The following is a 17,443-nucleotide window of genomic DNA, read 5'->3' as shown; positions in this document are numbered from 1 at the left end:
ATAAATTAATAGTATTATTTATCTCCGTAAAAAATTTATTGGAACTTTTTCAAAAACACTATAAACATAAACTTAATGTCAATCTAAGATTACGGATTAAGAAATTCTGAAAATGGATTTTATTAGTTAAGCTAATGAATTTAATGAGCCTTTTATTGAAAGCCTTTGCGACGACAAGTGCATTAACGTTTAAAACATTTGTTTATTGTGATAATTAACTTAGTTTTTTAAACCAATCGCTCAAGACATGTTAAAAAAGATAAAAGCCAATTATACATTTTTTTATTTTTAAATGTTTTTTAACATAAAAATAACCAGTAATAAATACCAATCTAATGAAAGTAATAGGATAAACTATTCATGTCTACAAAAAGAATGATAATATTAATATATAACGTTAAAATATTACTCTATTTATGAAGATATTGTACTGCTTTAAAGACTAATATTAATATTATAGCTTGGAATAAATACTGTGGCCTGAGGATAACTGTTTTGTTATCATCCCTGTTTAAAAAAAATCGCTGGATTTCCAATTGGAAAATCTAGCAGGATTAGACTGGAAATCGAACTCGATTCGACTAGAAATCGAGCTGTATTTGACTAGAAATCTAGCTCGATTTTTTACTGGAAATCCAGCTCGATTTTTAAACTGAAATCTAGCTTGATTTTTGACTAAAATTTAGCTCGATTTTGGACTGGAAATCGATCGATTTCAGATCAAAAATCAAACTAGATTTAAGGCCAAAATTCGAGCTGGATTTTCAAAACTCGAGCTAGATTTCAGATCGAAAATCGAGCTGGATTTCCAGTCAAAAATCGAGCTAGATTTCCAGTCAAATACAGCTCGATTTCTAGTCAAATCGAGTTCGATTTCCAGTCATATCCTGCTCGATTTTTCAACTGGAAATCCAACGATTTTTTTTAAACAGGGATAGCTTACCGAATAATAACTAGCGATTCTGAACAATGTGCCAATTGACTGTTTTGAGATTAGATGATTAATTGTCTTCTGTGAATATTTCTTTTTAACAAATATTAACACTGCCTATTGAGAAAAGACTATAATGAAATTTAACGGATTGAACGTCTACGTCATTAAATTTAAGCAATTTAAATTTATGAACTGCTTGCCTTTTTGAAAATGAGAATTCTGCCTTACATTATGATTACACAATTTACTACAATGCCTTTTGTGGAAGTGCAATTATTTAACCAATTAATAAACTAAGTGCTTTATAATTGTATCAGTCTATAGTGTATGACTGAAGCTTTATACGTATACAATTTGTGCCAAAATAATAACAATGTATTGACAAATAAAGCATTATTCAAAATAACTTACCTTAATTTATAATTTTAAATGAAATGACTCTTGTCTTGATCAAATAAGTGTTTACAAGGGTTGAATTATAATTTGTTTTATTTTTCTCGGAGTTACTTCGTTATTTTTTTACCACGATTACTTAATAATTTTATGATAAAAATAAGACAAAGAAATCAATGTAAGTTTTAATATTTTATTACGCATAATTTATTTCAATTAAAAAATTTTTGACATAAAGCAATAAGATATGACTCACAAACTTAATTTTAGTTAATCATTCCTACTATAATTCACATTCATTTTAAAAACCATTGATGTACATTTGATATTTTTTATGTGTAATGATGACAAATTATTTGCAATTAAGGAGGCTCATTCGATGCAACTACTGCAGAGCTTACAATATTTTAATCAAAAAATTTTCTGGTTCCAGTCTCAGGCCTTTTGCAATAGTTACAAGTGAAAATATTGAACCTCCCATTAAAGACCTAGTTAAAATAACATTTTCATTTCCCATTTGCTATTAATTTGGTCATGAAACCGATATTTTTTAAAATTTTAATCAGTGGGAGAGACAGTACCTAATGAATCATTTGTTTTATATTTTGTTTCGATTGTGCATGTTTTAATTCATCAAATGAGTCCCCTTAATCTTTAGAGGACCGGTATTTAAGGAGTTTCAAAAATAATTTTTTCCAGCCATTTGAAGTCAATAGCATTTGATCAAATCAATGTCAAATTTTTGGAGGTCAATGACCATGCGTCCAGTACGGTAAAGGCATGTATTGGTGATAACAAAAATATTAACTTCATATACCTCTAATATTTTTGATCTAGATGTAACAATAAGGGGGTGTTGAGATTCCTTATTCTAAAGACAATCGGTGATATTTTTCAAACCAAAATGTGGAATCCAGTCCTCTAATGGTGTATCAATATAATAAAACCAAATAAATTGATGTGAAAAATATTGTTTTGAAAGTAAGCTTTAACAATCGTGTTTTTGTCACATCTTACAAAGCTTTCATTATTGCGATATCTATAAAATAGTAAACTACTTCATTATGAACACTGTTGAACGTGTCACTAGAATTTAATTTAAAGAAAAACTTATTTTGCCGCATATTTTAACATATTACTTTATAATTATAATTGTTATAAAATATTTATTATTACTAAATTATTGAATTATTTGTTATTTAAATTATCATCGTTTCAATACAAAGTAATTTTTGGTTTCGATCTAAATCCTGAGCAGTAGATTATCGAAGACATTTAAAGTATGAAAAAAATTGCGATCATATTTTTTACTTAAGTACTTAGTAATTATTTACAACAATGCACGTACAAATAATATGAGAAAATCAAAATTTATATAATCTACATATTTTAAAGTTTGCATCTGGCCTTACAAATCAGTTGATTTTTTTAGATATGTATACTCATTCCACTTTACGCTCTCCCTAAACTTTAAAATGAAAATACTGTTTATTAACTTTTTTTCAAAAGCATCCAATACTATTCTAGATTACTGCTATATTAATTATTGCACTCACAAAAAATGATGATTGTCTTATTAGTAAAAATCACGTTCTCCCCTCTTTCATGTTCACAACATTTCGTTTTTAAACTATTGTCATCCAATTTTTTTCTCTCTCAAAAATAAAAGTTGTAACTGTAGTATGTGAACGTCGTTACTGTTACTTATTACGCAGTAAAATAAACATCCATACTTACTTTGCTATATCACAGTACCTATCGGCGTCATCGATATCCAAAGCTTATAAAATAAATTTATTACTATCTCTGTTACATCTTAGCACGTGTCGTTTATATTTATCGCGTATTTTTGAGAATGAAAATACATCGCACTTACGCATTGTTTGCGTAAAATTTTTATCTCAGAAAAATATCATTCTCTTAATACTTAACGTATAATATTCACTTCCATAATATCTAAAAAAAACACAATCACTCAATCAAACACCCACATTTATGCAATCGTGCTTATCACAACCATCAAAAAAATATGTAACCATGCATAATAATATGTCACGCACAGCTCCGTTCTACCTGGAATTTAAATCGTACTTTTTGGCATGTATAATCGCGTCGCGTATTTCGCAATGGCAAAATCGCTCGTCATCAGAGCTTTTCCGACTCGAATGCGGCATTATCAATACCCGTGAACTCGGACTTCAATTCTGGCAGTATCATCGGTACCGCCGTCGTCGTCATCGTCGTTGTCGCTGGCGGCGCCGTCAAGCCGTTCTCTAGTCGATTCTCCGGCATGACTTTGACCAGTTGCTGCTGCTTCTCGCTTTTCTGCTGCAGCTCTCGGTCCAGAGCTTCGTCCTTTTTGCTCTCGATGTAAAGCCATCTGCGATCGTTTGCATTGTTGTACATAAACGAAAGCCAAAAATAAATATTAAATCGTATGCGTGGGTCCGTAGCAGTGGACAGTTTTTCTCAAATCAAAAATCGGGCGGCTCGAAAATACTCACAGAAATGCCATTACACCGGGAATGGTGAGCCCACCGCCAACTAAGAAAAAGGTCCCGGGAAAATTGTCGAAGGTAGCTGCGTAAATTGAACTGTACATGGGTCCGTAGACCAAAGGAACGATAGCCTCACAAACTCCGAAGAGCGAATTCACCTTGCCTACAAAAGTCAAATGAAAAACACGTGTTAAGCCATTGTATTGTCTGACGAAATGTAAAATAAGATAATTAGGATAAGAAGTCTAGTGAACTCTCTTCCCCTGTTTGGGATCGTCAAATTTTGTGAATTTTGGGCTCGACATTTCTCTTTTCTTTGTTGCTCCTTATAACCTTTTACCCGTCTTCCCGTTCCACACTGTGCTTTCTTGGTAAAAGTGAGAAACTCGGTACTTTTCGGAACCTGTGAGCCCGATCTCGACGCACTATTCGTTCACATTTTTAAGGATTAGCTACATTTTTTTCATCGACACATCCATTCTAGTAATTCCAATATAATGAAGCGTGGTTGCTCGTACCGACCACACGTTTTTTCGCAAATAATGTCACATCACACGGGGGCTACTGCTCCTTTGGCATGCCCACATTACATTACGCGATATGTTTCTATTTCAAGAGCGAAATCCCGATCTACTCTAGTCAAGTAGTAAAGTAGATGAGCCATTTCACAATTTATTTGCCAAATTTTCGGCTAAAAAACTGTCCAATTTTTTTTCTTCTGACGCTTCTAATGAACATTGGTTATTGCTGTTAGAGATCTTTGGAAGCTAAAAAAATGCATGGACCATTCACATTTTTATCGTTATTATTTTTGCGCCTTTTTCTATCAAAAAACACGTTTTTTAGTAAAATAAAAGTTATTTTCCACACTTGAGTGATTGAAGTGATCGCGGTGACTGCCTTTACTTCCCTCTCGACTCCTTAACACGAAAAATCAAGAGAAAAAGCGGATATCATTTGCATAAATGGCATTCAAATATTAGTGCCCGTTAAAAATAACGATTTTTTTAACAATTTCAAAGTTCGCTTTTTTACTTTATAAAAAGCAGTGGAAACTTCCTCTAATTATTAATATAATTTCAAAGTATAGAAAAAAGTGAAAAAATCGTTCATGATTATTACATTTATGATGGAAATGAAAAAAGATCAAATAGTAAAATCAAATAGTAAATTACGTCTTCAGGGATTCTAACGTTTTTCTTGACGTGTTCTAACGTTTTCAAGTTTTTTTGCTCCCTAAACACGTAATCTATTAATCTCGTTTAGGTCGAATGTTAGTTTCGGCTGTGGTAGCATGTAACATCTTTTTTAGAAAAATTTAATAACATTTGTTCGTTTGAACCTATAAAAGCCCAAAAAATCAATATATTGTCGCACTCCCTGCTCTACAGTTTGCTTGTGGTCGATCAATGATTTAAGATACTTTTTATGACGGTTTTCTGTGGATGATAAACCTCTGAAATCCTGGCCCTCTAAAGATTTATGTACCTATGGATCCTTAATACTTCATAACCCTCAAATTCATTATAATGAATTTTTTATTATTGCGAAAATTTTTATTCGTATAAAAAGTATAAAGGCTGCCAATACAGACAATTTCTTTTCATGTGTTGCGTAGAGCTATTCAATTATAAAAGTATAAAATGTAAACAAATAAATCTGTGCCTTAATTGTGAACAGTCTGCACATAAACAATCTTATTATTGTTCCTTAATAAATGAAAATGTTTATAGCCAAACAAATTAGTATGAGTATTGTTTTCATCAGTGAAACAAGACTTAACGTCAAAAGATAAATTTTACTCTTCCAATTTCTGTAATACGAGATAGGAGGATCCGTTGTTTCATTTCGGTACCAAAATGCATAAAAGTGAGAAAAAACCTAAGCAAGTTTCAAAATATAACTTGGGTGTGCGCAATATTAATGATTCAACGGACGAAAACCTCGTTTTCGACGTTTGTAAGTCAAAATTAACAGAAAAATCAAGCATAATAAAACAAGAAAATCTAAATCAAAATGAAGAAAAAGATTACTCATGCGACAAGTGCGAGAAAACATTTGAAAAAAAATCAAAATTGATTAGACACCAAAAGTTTGTTCATGAAGATCGTAAAGATTTTGCTTGCGATAATTGCAAAAAGGTATTTGGTACAACATCGAATTTGATCAAACACCAAAAGTTAGTTCATGAAGGACGCAAAAATTTTGCATGCAGTAAATGCAAAAAAGTATTTGGTACAAAATCGACTTTGTTAAGACACCAAAAGTTTGTTCATGAAAGTCGCAAAGATTACGTATGCGACAAGTGCGGAAAGAAATTTGAGATGAATTGGAAACTGATTAGACACTTACGAGAGTCATAGGTACGACCGAACGGGGGGGGGGATTGAAAGGGAGGGGGCGTTTAGCCCCCCCCCCCCCCTTTCTGCACCAGAGCTCTGCTACTAGTCAAGGCCGTGCTTCATCGAGTCACTTCGGCCGGGGTTGTTCGGAAACTTTGGCCTAGTTAACACTCAGCAGGGACCAAGCCCGACGCTTCATCGACACTGTGCCACCCGCGCTCGGTGCTCGGATTTCACCTCACACGGGCAATCCATGGCGTCGGAACGTTCGATCTTCGTGACGGCCACTCGCCAAAAGGATCACTGAGCTCGCCTTCTCACTTAGAGATCACAGGGCCTCCGGGCTAGGGTGCCCAAGTCCACCCATACTTGCCTAGCCACCCCAGGCACAGAACTCAGCTCATTGCTTCGGAACCTCGACCGCCCCATACCAGTGACTGACATTTCGGCGTCTTAGGGTCGCCGGCTACCCACCGTGGTCCGGAACGCGTGTTTCCCCTAAGGGCGCGTTACCGCCAGACCACGGCCCGGATTTCCACCGGTCGCAAGGACATGCACGCATTCCCTGAACACGAGACCGAAACTGTCCTACTGCGAAACCGCCTGCCCCCTCGAGTCCAACACCATTCAAAGAGCGTGGCGTGTAGCTGTCCACGCCAAGGCACCACTCTATCCCGAGGTACCGAATTTGCCATTGACAGACGCGTTTCTGTATAGCTCCCGTTCGGTTCCGGGACGGAAATCAAAATCTCCTACCTCGCTCTGCACTTACGCCGACCGTACGAAACTTTACTCACTCCGTACAAGGCGACCAGGGGTACCGCCAAGCCTAAGACTGAGATCGAATACCAGGCCGGCGTTTTAAGGGTAAACGTGTCGAGGTATCGGGATAAGTAACTAGCCTGAGTGCAATTACGCCCTCCTCAGAGTCATAGTTACTCCCGCCGTTTACCCGCGACAAGTGCAAGAATAAATTCGGACATAAACATAATTTGCTCATACACCAAAAAACAGTTCATGAAGGTCGTAAAGATTATGCATGTGACCAATGCGAAAAAAAATTTGGACAAAAACACCATTTACTCGTCCATCTAAAGACAGTACATCAAGGTCGCAAAGATTACGAATGCGACTATTGCAAGAAAAAATTTGGGTCTCAAAGCACTTTGATTAGACATAAAAAAACGGTACATGAAGGTCGGAAAGATTTTGCATTTGACAATGGCAAGCAGAAATTTGGGCAAAAAGGGCATTTGCCTTGGCACCAACAAGAATCTCGCGAAGGTCGAAAAAACTACGCATGCAATAATTGCGAGAGGATATTTGGGCTCACAAGTAATTTGAGAACACACCAAAAATTAGTAGATCTATAGCTAGTTCTCGAATATTGTAAAGATTACTCACGCAAAAAGTGTGAAAACAAATCTGAAAATACATGGAATCCGAGGAAACCCGAAGAAACAGTCGATACAATTCCAACTTATAACCTATTGAACAAAAGCGATGATTTGTACAGACAAGTGCCCAATTTCCTCACTCTCCCACAAAATATTTTCGCAAATGAGAAACTATGAAGATTAAGTATGTGGTAGATGCGATGGAATTTTTGCATGCGAAGGAATTTCATTAACTACCTTACTTTGCTCATGGCGGAAAAGTTTTTGCATGTGACATGCACCGTGTCCATTGGATAAATCATGAAGAAGTTGTTCATAAATGTGAAGATTTCGAGTCACAACCAAACATGCCTGATACAAATTTGAACCAAGAAACATTGACCAATCTCATGCTTTAGTAACACTTTTTCAAGTCTCAAACTCGCCGAAATTATACTACTTAATACTAGAATTTAATTCTAGAATACTTTCATCTTGAAGTATTTTTCTTTGTTACATCATCTAACTATCCAACGAGAGCAAGGAAATATATTATTTTAAATAAAAGCTTACAATTACCAGAGTTTTTTAAATTATTTTCTTACATACTTTATGTATTCGCCAACTATAAATATAAATATTTATACTAAATAATTGTTGATATATATTTTTTGCAAAAATGTATTATTTCAATGATAATTTCCAAGAGACTCGCATTGCCTACATTTTCGCGTCAAAAAGTCGAGGGAAGAGTGAGGGTAGGAGTTGCCGACTTGTAGCATACTCAAACATGAAAAAATCTGTATCACTAAAAAACTTGTTTTTTGGTAGAAAGAGGTGTACCAAAAATATCTATGGAAATTTAGATGGTTAATTTTTTTTAGCTTCCTAAGATATCCAAGAGCAATAAGTAATGTTCATTGCAAGCTTCCAAGCAAAGTTGAGCACGTTTTAAATTAAAAAATTTGTCAGATAAATTGTGGAATGGCGCATAAACACAATCCACAGAAATATCGTCAACTTACCTAACTCCTCGGGTGGAACCAGCTTCGACGTTATCGATCGCATTACGATGAAAGAAGTCCCGCTGATAATTTCCACCAGCGGCGCTGTAAACGTACATCATCGGTCATCTATTTTTGTATCGTTATATGCACCAAAGATTCATCGGTTGAATTAGCTCTTACCAATGTAAATCAACATGTCGGTTGTCGCGAAGGCGTACACGAAGCCCGCGAGGATCTTGCTGATACAACTGAGGACGCCGATCATCGCGTCGTCCATTTTCAAAACGTGACTGAAGAAGCCCACCATGAACAATGTACCTGAGGAATTTTCCCTTGAAATCAGATCTTTTAATGTTCTTATTCTCGCGCTTGGTCACCCGCTACGCAATATTCACTCGTCGAATATCGTATCTTCAAATTTTTATATTCTTAATTTTTTACGCGAACGGATGGAAGAAGAAAAAATACGTTCACACGCGCGGACTTACCAATGAGACTGGTGACCATGCTGTAGGTCGAGAAGAAGCTGAACTGCACCTCGTTCCAATTGAATCGATATCTCGTGAATAAATACATCACCGACATCTCACCTGTGGACATTAAATTAAAGACGAATTTTCAGCAAAATTAATTGTCATCATCGTCGCGCGTACTCGACGAGCTCAAAGTCGTTAAACAATCGCGATATTTTGCACAAAACTCGACGTATCTACCGCATAGCAATTATATTATACACAGACGAGCTGCACCGCGCCGCGGCACGCGAGATACCGATCTCGTGCAGCGCGGCTTTTTCATTATTCTCTTTTGCGAGGAAGAGACTGACGTAAAATTGGTGATAATCAACCTATATACGATATCGAGGTTCGCGGGATATTACGCGAGACGACGACGACGACGACGCTAGAGTGCGATCGTATACATGTGCGCGGTGGCTGTGATGCAACAGGTATATATGTACATAAATGCGACGCGTTTATAATATAGCACATAATACATAATATAAGGAAAGAGAAAAGCAGGATGTTATTTTCTTACTACAGCGCGGCAAAACAGACATACATCTATAAACACGCAGCGCCGGCTGCACATACACACATGTACATACTCTGGGGACAGGTAGTTCACTCGTCGAGCTTCCGTTTTTAATACGATCTCGATTTTTTTCATCTCTTTATGTTCTCGTTGCATTAAAATTATTCTAGATAACGTTTGCTCCATCCCGTGTCATTCTTTACGTTGCTTTTACAAAAATCGGTTGGCGATCGGTAAGGTATCGAACAAAATCGAGCATCGATTAAAGCGTGAGTAAGGCTTCTTTTGATTGCAGCCACACGCGAGAACATTAATCATACGGTAATAACTGCATTGCAATCACAAAAACTTGAAAATTGACGCAACAAACATTCCCTATCCTGTGGTCGATAGGATGACTTGGACAAAATCTTCGAAAATATTTATAAATTAACAAAATTAAACGTCACAACGACGATCAATCATTGCAATCAATTATTACAATGCGCTTATACGAGAAAATAAACGTTACCGAGGAGCACGTGTGGCTTGCATAATAACGCATCACACGTGCTAGCTCAACGCACTTGCAAATAGATTATTCCCAATTAATTCTCTTAACGGTGATGTTTTAATAAATTAGTTAATCAACGTGGGAGTCGTTTTCTTTTTCACCGAAATCTCGAAACTTTTGTTTTTATCGTCACCGAAGTAAATGTACGAGCTGCGCGGCCCACTCGATCGGTCGCGCGCAGTGAAACGAAATCTCGATACTCAAAACAAACACGGTTTACAGTCGATGCAGATAGCGGCAAAAGTGCACATCGTATAAATTTCATATCATAATATACAAGTATACTCGTGTACACCGAATGTGTCTCGCGGCAGCCAGCGCCAAGTGTGCACACACATAGAAAGTTGTTTTAAATACGAGGTGCAGCGCAGCGGCGCACGTGAGCCGTGCACGTTGTGCGGCCCGTCATGCAGTGCAGGCTGCACAGCGATATTATTATTACGTCGTCCGCACCGCCGCCACCCGTTGACAAGGAAAGTGTCACACTTTCGGGTTAACGGGTTTGTAGGGATTTGTTTGTGCGAGGCGTATTTAAGCGTATGCACGGGACAAAACTCGTTTCGGTCGTCGATTTTTGGAAATCGAGTGATTTCTCAATAATGAAATTTTCCATGCCGCTTTAATATATCGTTAATAAACTTTGAGAAAGAGAGAGATAAAAAAGGATTGAAATAATATTCCGAATAATTAATAACGGCAATGATCGATAAAATGAAACTTTGTATTTGTACAGTGTAAGAGGCCTCAAAACGTGCGGCAGTGTCGATAGGTGCGCTGGCGCAATGATAAATAGCGATCGGTAATCGATGAATCGGTATAAGTTTCATTGAGAATCGCAACGAATGTAGAGAACGCTGCGGGTATACGTATCGCCGAGTTGCCAAACACGTTTAATGAACTTGCTTCGGAATTGAAAATCCATTTTCTCTATTCACTCTTACTTCATTTCGTTCGTTGCCTCACTTTCGTTATCGTCGCTCGACGCAATTACGGTCTCGTCGTCTTACGCGAAAATCACAATGGGTGATCGAACTTTTCCTCATCGCTCGTCGCTTTTACTACGTCGTACGATCTAGCTCGCGTAGTGCATCTATTCGTAAAAGGGTTTTTCGTGCGCTCCTTTTTTTTCCGCTCTCGCGCGCTCGCGTGCGCGCACAAACGCATAAATACACACGAGCGCGGGAAACCGGTTAGTCCGGTCGCCCTCTTCGCGAAATATGCCCGATGTTGCATGCGTGCGTATACACGTACACACACACACACACACACACACACACACACAGATCGAGAGTCTATGAGAGCTCCCGCGATCGCGAGAGGTGGTGTGTAAACACGTCTGTATAATATATGTACGAGAGCGCAATAAACGAATTATTATTATTTATGGGGTTTTTGTTTTGGCTCACGCCCGTCTCTGTTTATATTCGAGGTAAACACGAGGGAGAATTTCGCAAGATCGTTCGGACACGATTTCGATTGAGATTAATTCACATTTATCACGTGTGCATCTTCTTTATGTGCAGCAGTCGAACGTTTACTTTTGTTACTCACGAGAGAGGCCGATTCGATTGTTTGTCTCGAAACGCGCTTTTTTTCTTCTTTTTCTCTTTTTTTTCATTGTCAAGTTTAAACGCATCATTGAATTTTCAGTTTGGATGATTATTCACTTAAAAGTCATGAATAATCGATTTCAACAAAGTAAAGTAAAAAGCGCGCGAGAAGATGACGTCCGTAAGAGCCGATATATTTGTTCAAAAGCAGTCTCTGTTGATTTTTACTCATTGTAATCTTAATTATTCATCGTGATAATTACTATCAAACATTAGCAAAGTATACATCGAGTTAACTTTAATTTTATATAGTGAATATTTTACCATTGGAAGACGATCCTTTTATTAGGGAAAAAAGAATAGATTAAAACGATATTGGATTATGCAGACGGCGTTAAATTGAATTATTTTTTGCTGTCGTTTTACAGCTTGCGCCTCGTATATATCAAGGCAGTTCACTGTAGGAGCAAAAACAAAATCTCATAGTAAAGAAAAATCAAGTCGTAGCAATTTTTTTTCCTCCCTCGCAGTTGAGTTCGTAAAAATCGAATCTCGCAGCCGCTCGGTCGGCGTTATCGTTTCCGCGATCGGCTGTGCAGTTGCACACGGCGAATTGTGGCAATGACATCGTAAATAGTCAATGTATTATAAAAGTTATATAGGCACTTGTGTAGCTAAAGCTGAAAACGCATACACACGTACTCGTAAGCACAGCACTGCAGTTCATGTTTATGCCGAGTACATAATGTATACAATATACATTATACGAATGGGAGAGTGAGCGTAAAAGCGAGAGCAAGTGAGGAAGCTGCGCGACCTCTAACGCGAAAAAACGGGTTCAAGAGCAAGACCTGACACAGTTTTAGCACGCGCATAGTACGTATGTGCATGTGTGTGTGCAGTACTACATGCAGAGAGAGAACCGCGTGCAAGCTAACCCCCGTGCGCCGTTAAAATATACTTCATTATATCAAATTGCGGATTAAAAAAAAAAAGACTTCGTTAATGTTATTTATGCGTTATAACGTCGTTGGAGATTTTAACTTTGACCTGCTTTCGGTATAAAGCGTCTGCCGCGCGCGTGTGTGTATATGAGCGAGATCGAGAGTTAACGTCTCGCCGATGTGTATATCGCATTATATATTCGTGTTAACGATCGCGCGTTACAGTCGGCGAAACGGAAACGAAAGTTGAACGACACCTTCGTCATTATATATTATATTGTGCCTCGTGTGTACATAATAATGTTTGTGTCACGATGAAACATTCAATATCGTTGCCCATAATAAAGCACCGAGGAAATCGAAGGTTTATTCTCTCTCTCTCTCGCTCTTCGCGGTTTTCGATTTCTATGTAAAATCGGCGCTTGGAATCACGCACTGGCGGAGATCTCGTTTGCTCCGAGAGCCGCTGATTATTGTCTCCACTCGAGCTTGGCAATTTTCTTTTGTTTTTTTTTCAAATTTAATCGTAAAGTGTGTGTGTGGGTATATGTATCCTTGAAACGAGCAACTACAGCAGCACCGGCGGACGGCGCAACGATTTGTTTCAATTTTTTTCAACGACGCAGAATTACGCGTTGCGGTTTTTCGGTTTTACACTGCATATCGTTAAGGATTGTAATCTTTTTGTTTCCTCGCTTCCTCGTTTTTATCAAATCTGTTATTTTTTTTTATTTCTCTCTCTTTTTCTCAACGCATCGACAGAACACGGAGCATCTCATTCATTATAAGCGTAAGAATGCAAGTGAAAAAAAAACACCGAGTGAGAGAGAGAGAGAGAGAGAAGTTCTCGGTAATACGATGGATCGTCGTATTGTTAATATAAAAGCAGCGAGTCGACGCACTAATTTATCATGATTCGGACAAAAAATCATTAATTAAAAGCAATAGCAGCAGCGAGCGGCAGCGGCAGTGCAGGCAGCGCAGCACAGCACAAGGAAAGGAGAAGAAGAAGAAGCCGCGCGCGCGAGCGCGAAGCTCATTCGTACATATATATTATGCGACCGGCTTCCTGTCTTATGTGAAATAAAACCACTCCGCAGAAAACGGGAAAGTATTATAATATCGTAATTAACATCGAGGTCATAGAGCATCGGCATGAACTACAATTGCCGCGCGTACGGACGCGTCCTTTTCAATTCCTTGGCTTGGCGTTTAAGCGCGTGTGTCTCTATGTGTGCATGCACAGTCCTACTTTATAACAGTATATATATATCAGCAGCGAATTGAAGAAAAAGAAACGAAATGATTCGTTTCGACTTTGCGCGATCGTCGCGTCGCTGCTAAAAAATTTCCGCAGCGCTTGCGGAAAATGTGAACTTGATGCCGCGCGCTGCACATATATATATAACGACTATATGTACGTGTCTGTATAGGTGTAAAAAATATTAAAAAAAATACGAGCAGAGGCTTTTGAAAAGACCAGCACGAGCTCGAAGCTAGGCGAATTGCGGAATCATCGCGCGAGCTGCACTTATTCAATCGTCCGAAGCAGCAGCAGCAGCAGCAGCGGTGGCGGCGGCGGCGTGATGACGTTTTCGTTTGTGCGTTATGTATTATTATGTAGAAGTATATATCATAGATATATGCCGCAGCCAGTCGGTACAGCCAGTCCTCGGCTTCTGACAGCCTTATAAATATGATTCTATTTCCAAAGGATAATATACATTGTCGCGTACGAAAATAGTTTTGCCAGTCAGTTTCATGAAATTCGTTCATGGACGCATCGGTGAAATCACGCGGGGGGGAGCGATTTGACGCGAGGATGAATTACGTAGTCGCGCGGTGGGTGCGAGCGACGATTCACTCACCGTACATCGGACCGATGAGCACCATGACGATGATCATGAGGACCATGACTCGCTTGCGTCGATTTCTCGGGCCCTCCTTGAACACCACCCGGAAGGTCTCCTTGACGTGCCTCAGGGCGAAGAAGTCGCGCACCTCGGCCCACCAGCTTCGTGTGGAATTGACGCCGGCCTCCAGGTCCTGGGCGTTCGACGCCAGCTTGGCGGCCTTCAGGCTCTTGCGCAGCTCGCGCGACCTGGGCGCCTCCTTGATCACCAGCAGGCCGTAGAGGAAGCTGAGCACGTAGCAGACGGTGGCGATGCCGAAGACCCCGTAGAAGCCGAGCTCGATGTAGAGCACGCCCGACAGGGCCATGCCGATGGGCACGCCGAGGCTGAGAAAGGCGTTGACGGCGCCCACTCGGACGGTGCGCGACTCGACGCTCGTGATGTCGCCGATGTAGCTGAACGTGCCCATGATCATGGTGAACCAGCCGCCCGTGAGCGCCGGCCAGAGAGCCTCGAAGACGCCGGCCGCCTCCATGGGCAGCTCGTAGAACCAGTAGGTGCAGGCGAGCAGACTGACACTGGTGAGAAACTCGCCGACGATGGGCAGCATCATGCAGGGCTTGCGCAGTCCCGTGCGATCGCTCCAGGCGCCCATGAACACGATGAGGATCGAGGGGAAGAAGCTCTGCAGGGCCGTCTTCCAGGTCTGCATGCTGGCGACGAGGCCCTGGACGGCCGCCTCCTCGTGCGCGTAGCCGCTCGTGTTGCGGGCCGAGAGCGAGGCGCAGACCAGGTCGGAGTAGCCGAGGTTCACCTTGCAGGCCTTCTCGAGGTTGAGGTTCTGGGTGGCCAGGGCGGCCAGAACCGAGGGTATTATGTACAGGGCGACGAGCGGCTCCACGGTGATGTTGCGCGCGATGAACCTGGCCTTTTCTCGCAGGCCCATGTCTTTCCACGTTTTCGCGCTTTGCTGTGCCGACACCTGTTGCTGTTGATTTTTCGCGTCGACGTTGTTGTTGTGATTCGTTGCGATCACGCTGTTATTGTTGTTGTTGTTATTGTTGTTGTTGTGGTTGTTATTGTTGTTAACGACATCGTTGGTCTTGGCTCGATGATCGGTAGCGACCACTGCGGGCAACTGAGGCCCCGTCGGCGCAGCTTCCCTCATCTCGACAGCCCTCTATATTCTTTCTCCGTGCGTAGGTAGAAAAAAAAAGAAAAAAAAATTCGCGAAAACGCGCGAGTAAAAAATAACGATTGCCCTTTATACCCTTGTCGATCGAATCGTGTGCCTGCCGAGGAGCGGCGCGGCGGGCTAAGCTCGATCGGTAGCGTTATCGCGCACTGAACTCGTCATAATAACGCTGCTGCTGTGCTGCTCCTCCGAGCTCTCGGCTGCTGCTGCTGCTGGCACTGGCATCAACGATGCGCGATGCAGCTCCAGTAACGTGTATAATATATATATTATAAACGTGTGCACGTCGCGATCTACTCGCGGCCCGACGCACTTGTGCACACGGAGCAGCTATAGCTGCACACACACAGCCGATCTCGAGCGCGCCTCGAGTGCTGCACCACGTTCCGCCAGGAAGGAAGGAACAAGACTGCTACTACTACTGTACTACTACTACTGTGGCTGCTGCTGCTGTCCGCCGCTGAGCTGCAAGAGAGAACTGCTGCTGCTGCAGAATGTTGGGAGAGAAAAGAGTGAGAGAGCCCGAGCAAGAGAGACGGAGAGAGATGTACGAGTATGTGTGTGTGTGTGCATGAGCGCGCGAATCGTACCTGTCCTGTGCTTGACTGCTGTGTACCTTACACATTTACCCAATGCGTCTACTGCACGCGCGTCTGTGTGTGTGGGGCGCTTCGAAAACAAACGTTCAGTCTATAGCTCTCGCTATCTCTATCTCACTCCGTTGTTCAACCAGTGATACGAACGCCAAATGAGGGTTGCGCCTTCGCGAGCGACGTATATGTACGCGCGGGGCGGTATAAGGTGCACTCGACGCGCAGCTTTTTTCCTCCCAAGCAATCTGTATACTTTAGTCGATCAATGACATCGATACAGGCGATCGATAGCGTTTTAATTCAAAGTTATTAGTTGTGGATGAAAAAAAGAGCGAAATAAAGGTGATTCACCATTGTGCGCGAGGCGATTCCTCATCGTTGATCCTCTCGATGTGTCAAGTGCATTGATAATAATAAAACGCGCTCCTCGCCGATTAATATCCCCACCGATGTTCGGATACATATAATTCTCGTTCTTTCGGTCGTGTCGCGTGCATTGTTTATCTTCGTATTTTGTGCGCGCGCGTGCGTTAAAAAGTAAAATAAATAATAAAAGCTCGAGCGAGTCCCCGCGCGCGTGCGTGTATATTATTGTGTATCGTTGCGGTAGGCAGCTCTCTTGTTTATTATCTGATTCATCATCGTCGTCGTCGTCGTCGCTAACTCGAAAATTCACCATTCTTTCTGCAAACGCGCACGCGATGTGTCCTGCTGCTTACCTGACTGCACTTTTGCTTTTATAATTCGTTTTCTTACACATTCGAGCTGCGCTCGAGGCCCGAAAAATATATGTGGAATTTTACAAGAGAGATGTAAATTATTTAATGATTCATCTCTCACTCTCTCTTTCATTCGAATTCGATATTTTGTTTTTTCCTTATCCGTGCAAATGAATAATTTTCGTCTTGATTTATACGAGTCCTAGGATATTTATGCCATACCGATCGTTATCCTTGGCAAAGGTTATCCGCATCCGTACGGCACGCGCTCGATTTTCACTCGGATTTTTATTTACTCCTCAACTTTTGCGCTCGGCGTCGTTGTTTCTGCATTTTCGATTTTCCACGCTTCGCGTACGTAATAATTGCAGTCGATATGTGTGTGCATGTGTGCAGTCCGTGTGCGTAAGGTTCTGCGCGTACATACCGCCGCATGCCCGCGTGCGAGTGC

At 40.6% G+C, this 17,443-nt stretch overlaps 1 protein-coding gene across 1 annotated transcript; it reads right to left on the bottom strand.

Moving 5' to 3' along the window:
* Positions 1–1,616: 1,616 nt before the first annotated feature.
* On the bottom strand, positions 1,617–15,904 carry LOC106650366 (solute carrier family 46 member 3-like). The gene is made up of 6 exons (XM_014368320.2): positions 14,501–15,904; positions 9,039–9,140; positions 8,731–8,868; positions 8,569–8,652; positions 3,832–3,988; positions 1,617–3,707 (listed from the first exon to the last, which is right to left on the bottom strand). The coding sequence occupies exons 1-6, from the start codon at positions 15,651–15,653 to the stop codon at positions 3,473–3,475; spliced, it is 1,869 nt and encodes a 622-aa protein (XP_014223806.1). The 5' UTR covers positions 15,654–15,904; the 3' UTR covers positions 1,617–3,472.
* Positions 15,905–17,443: the final 1,539 nt, after the last annotated feature.

This window comes from Trichogramma pretiosum, unplaced genomic scaffold (assembly GCF_000599845.2).
Source record: "Trichogramma pretiosum strain Unisexual culture from Peru unplaced genomic scaffold, Tpre_2.0 scaffold5, whole genome shotgun sequence".
Taxonomy (NCBI): domain Eukaryota; kingdom Metazoa; phylum Arthropoda; class Insecta; order Hymenoptera; family Trichogrammatidae; genus Trichogramma; species Trichogramma pretiosum.
The sequence above is the reverse complement of the archived record's forward strand: the minus strand, read 5'-3'. Positions and strand labels throughout refer to the sequence as shown.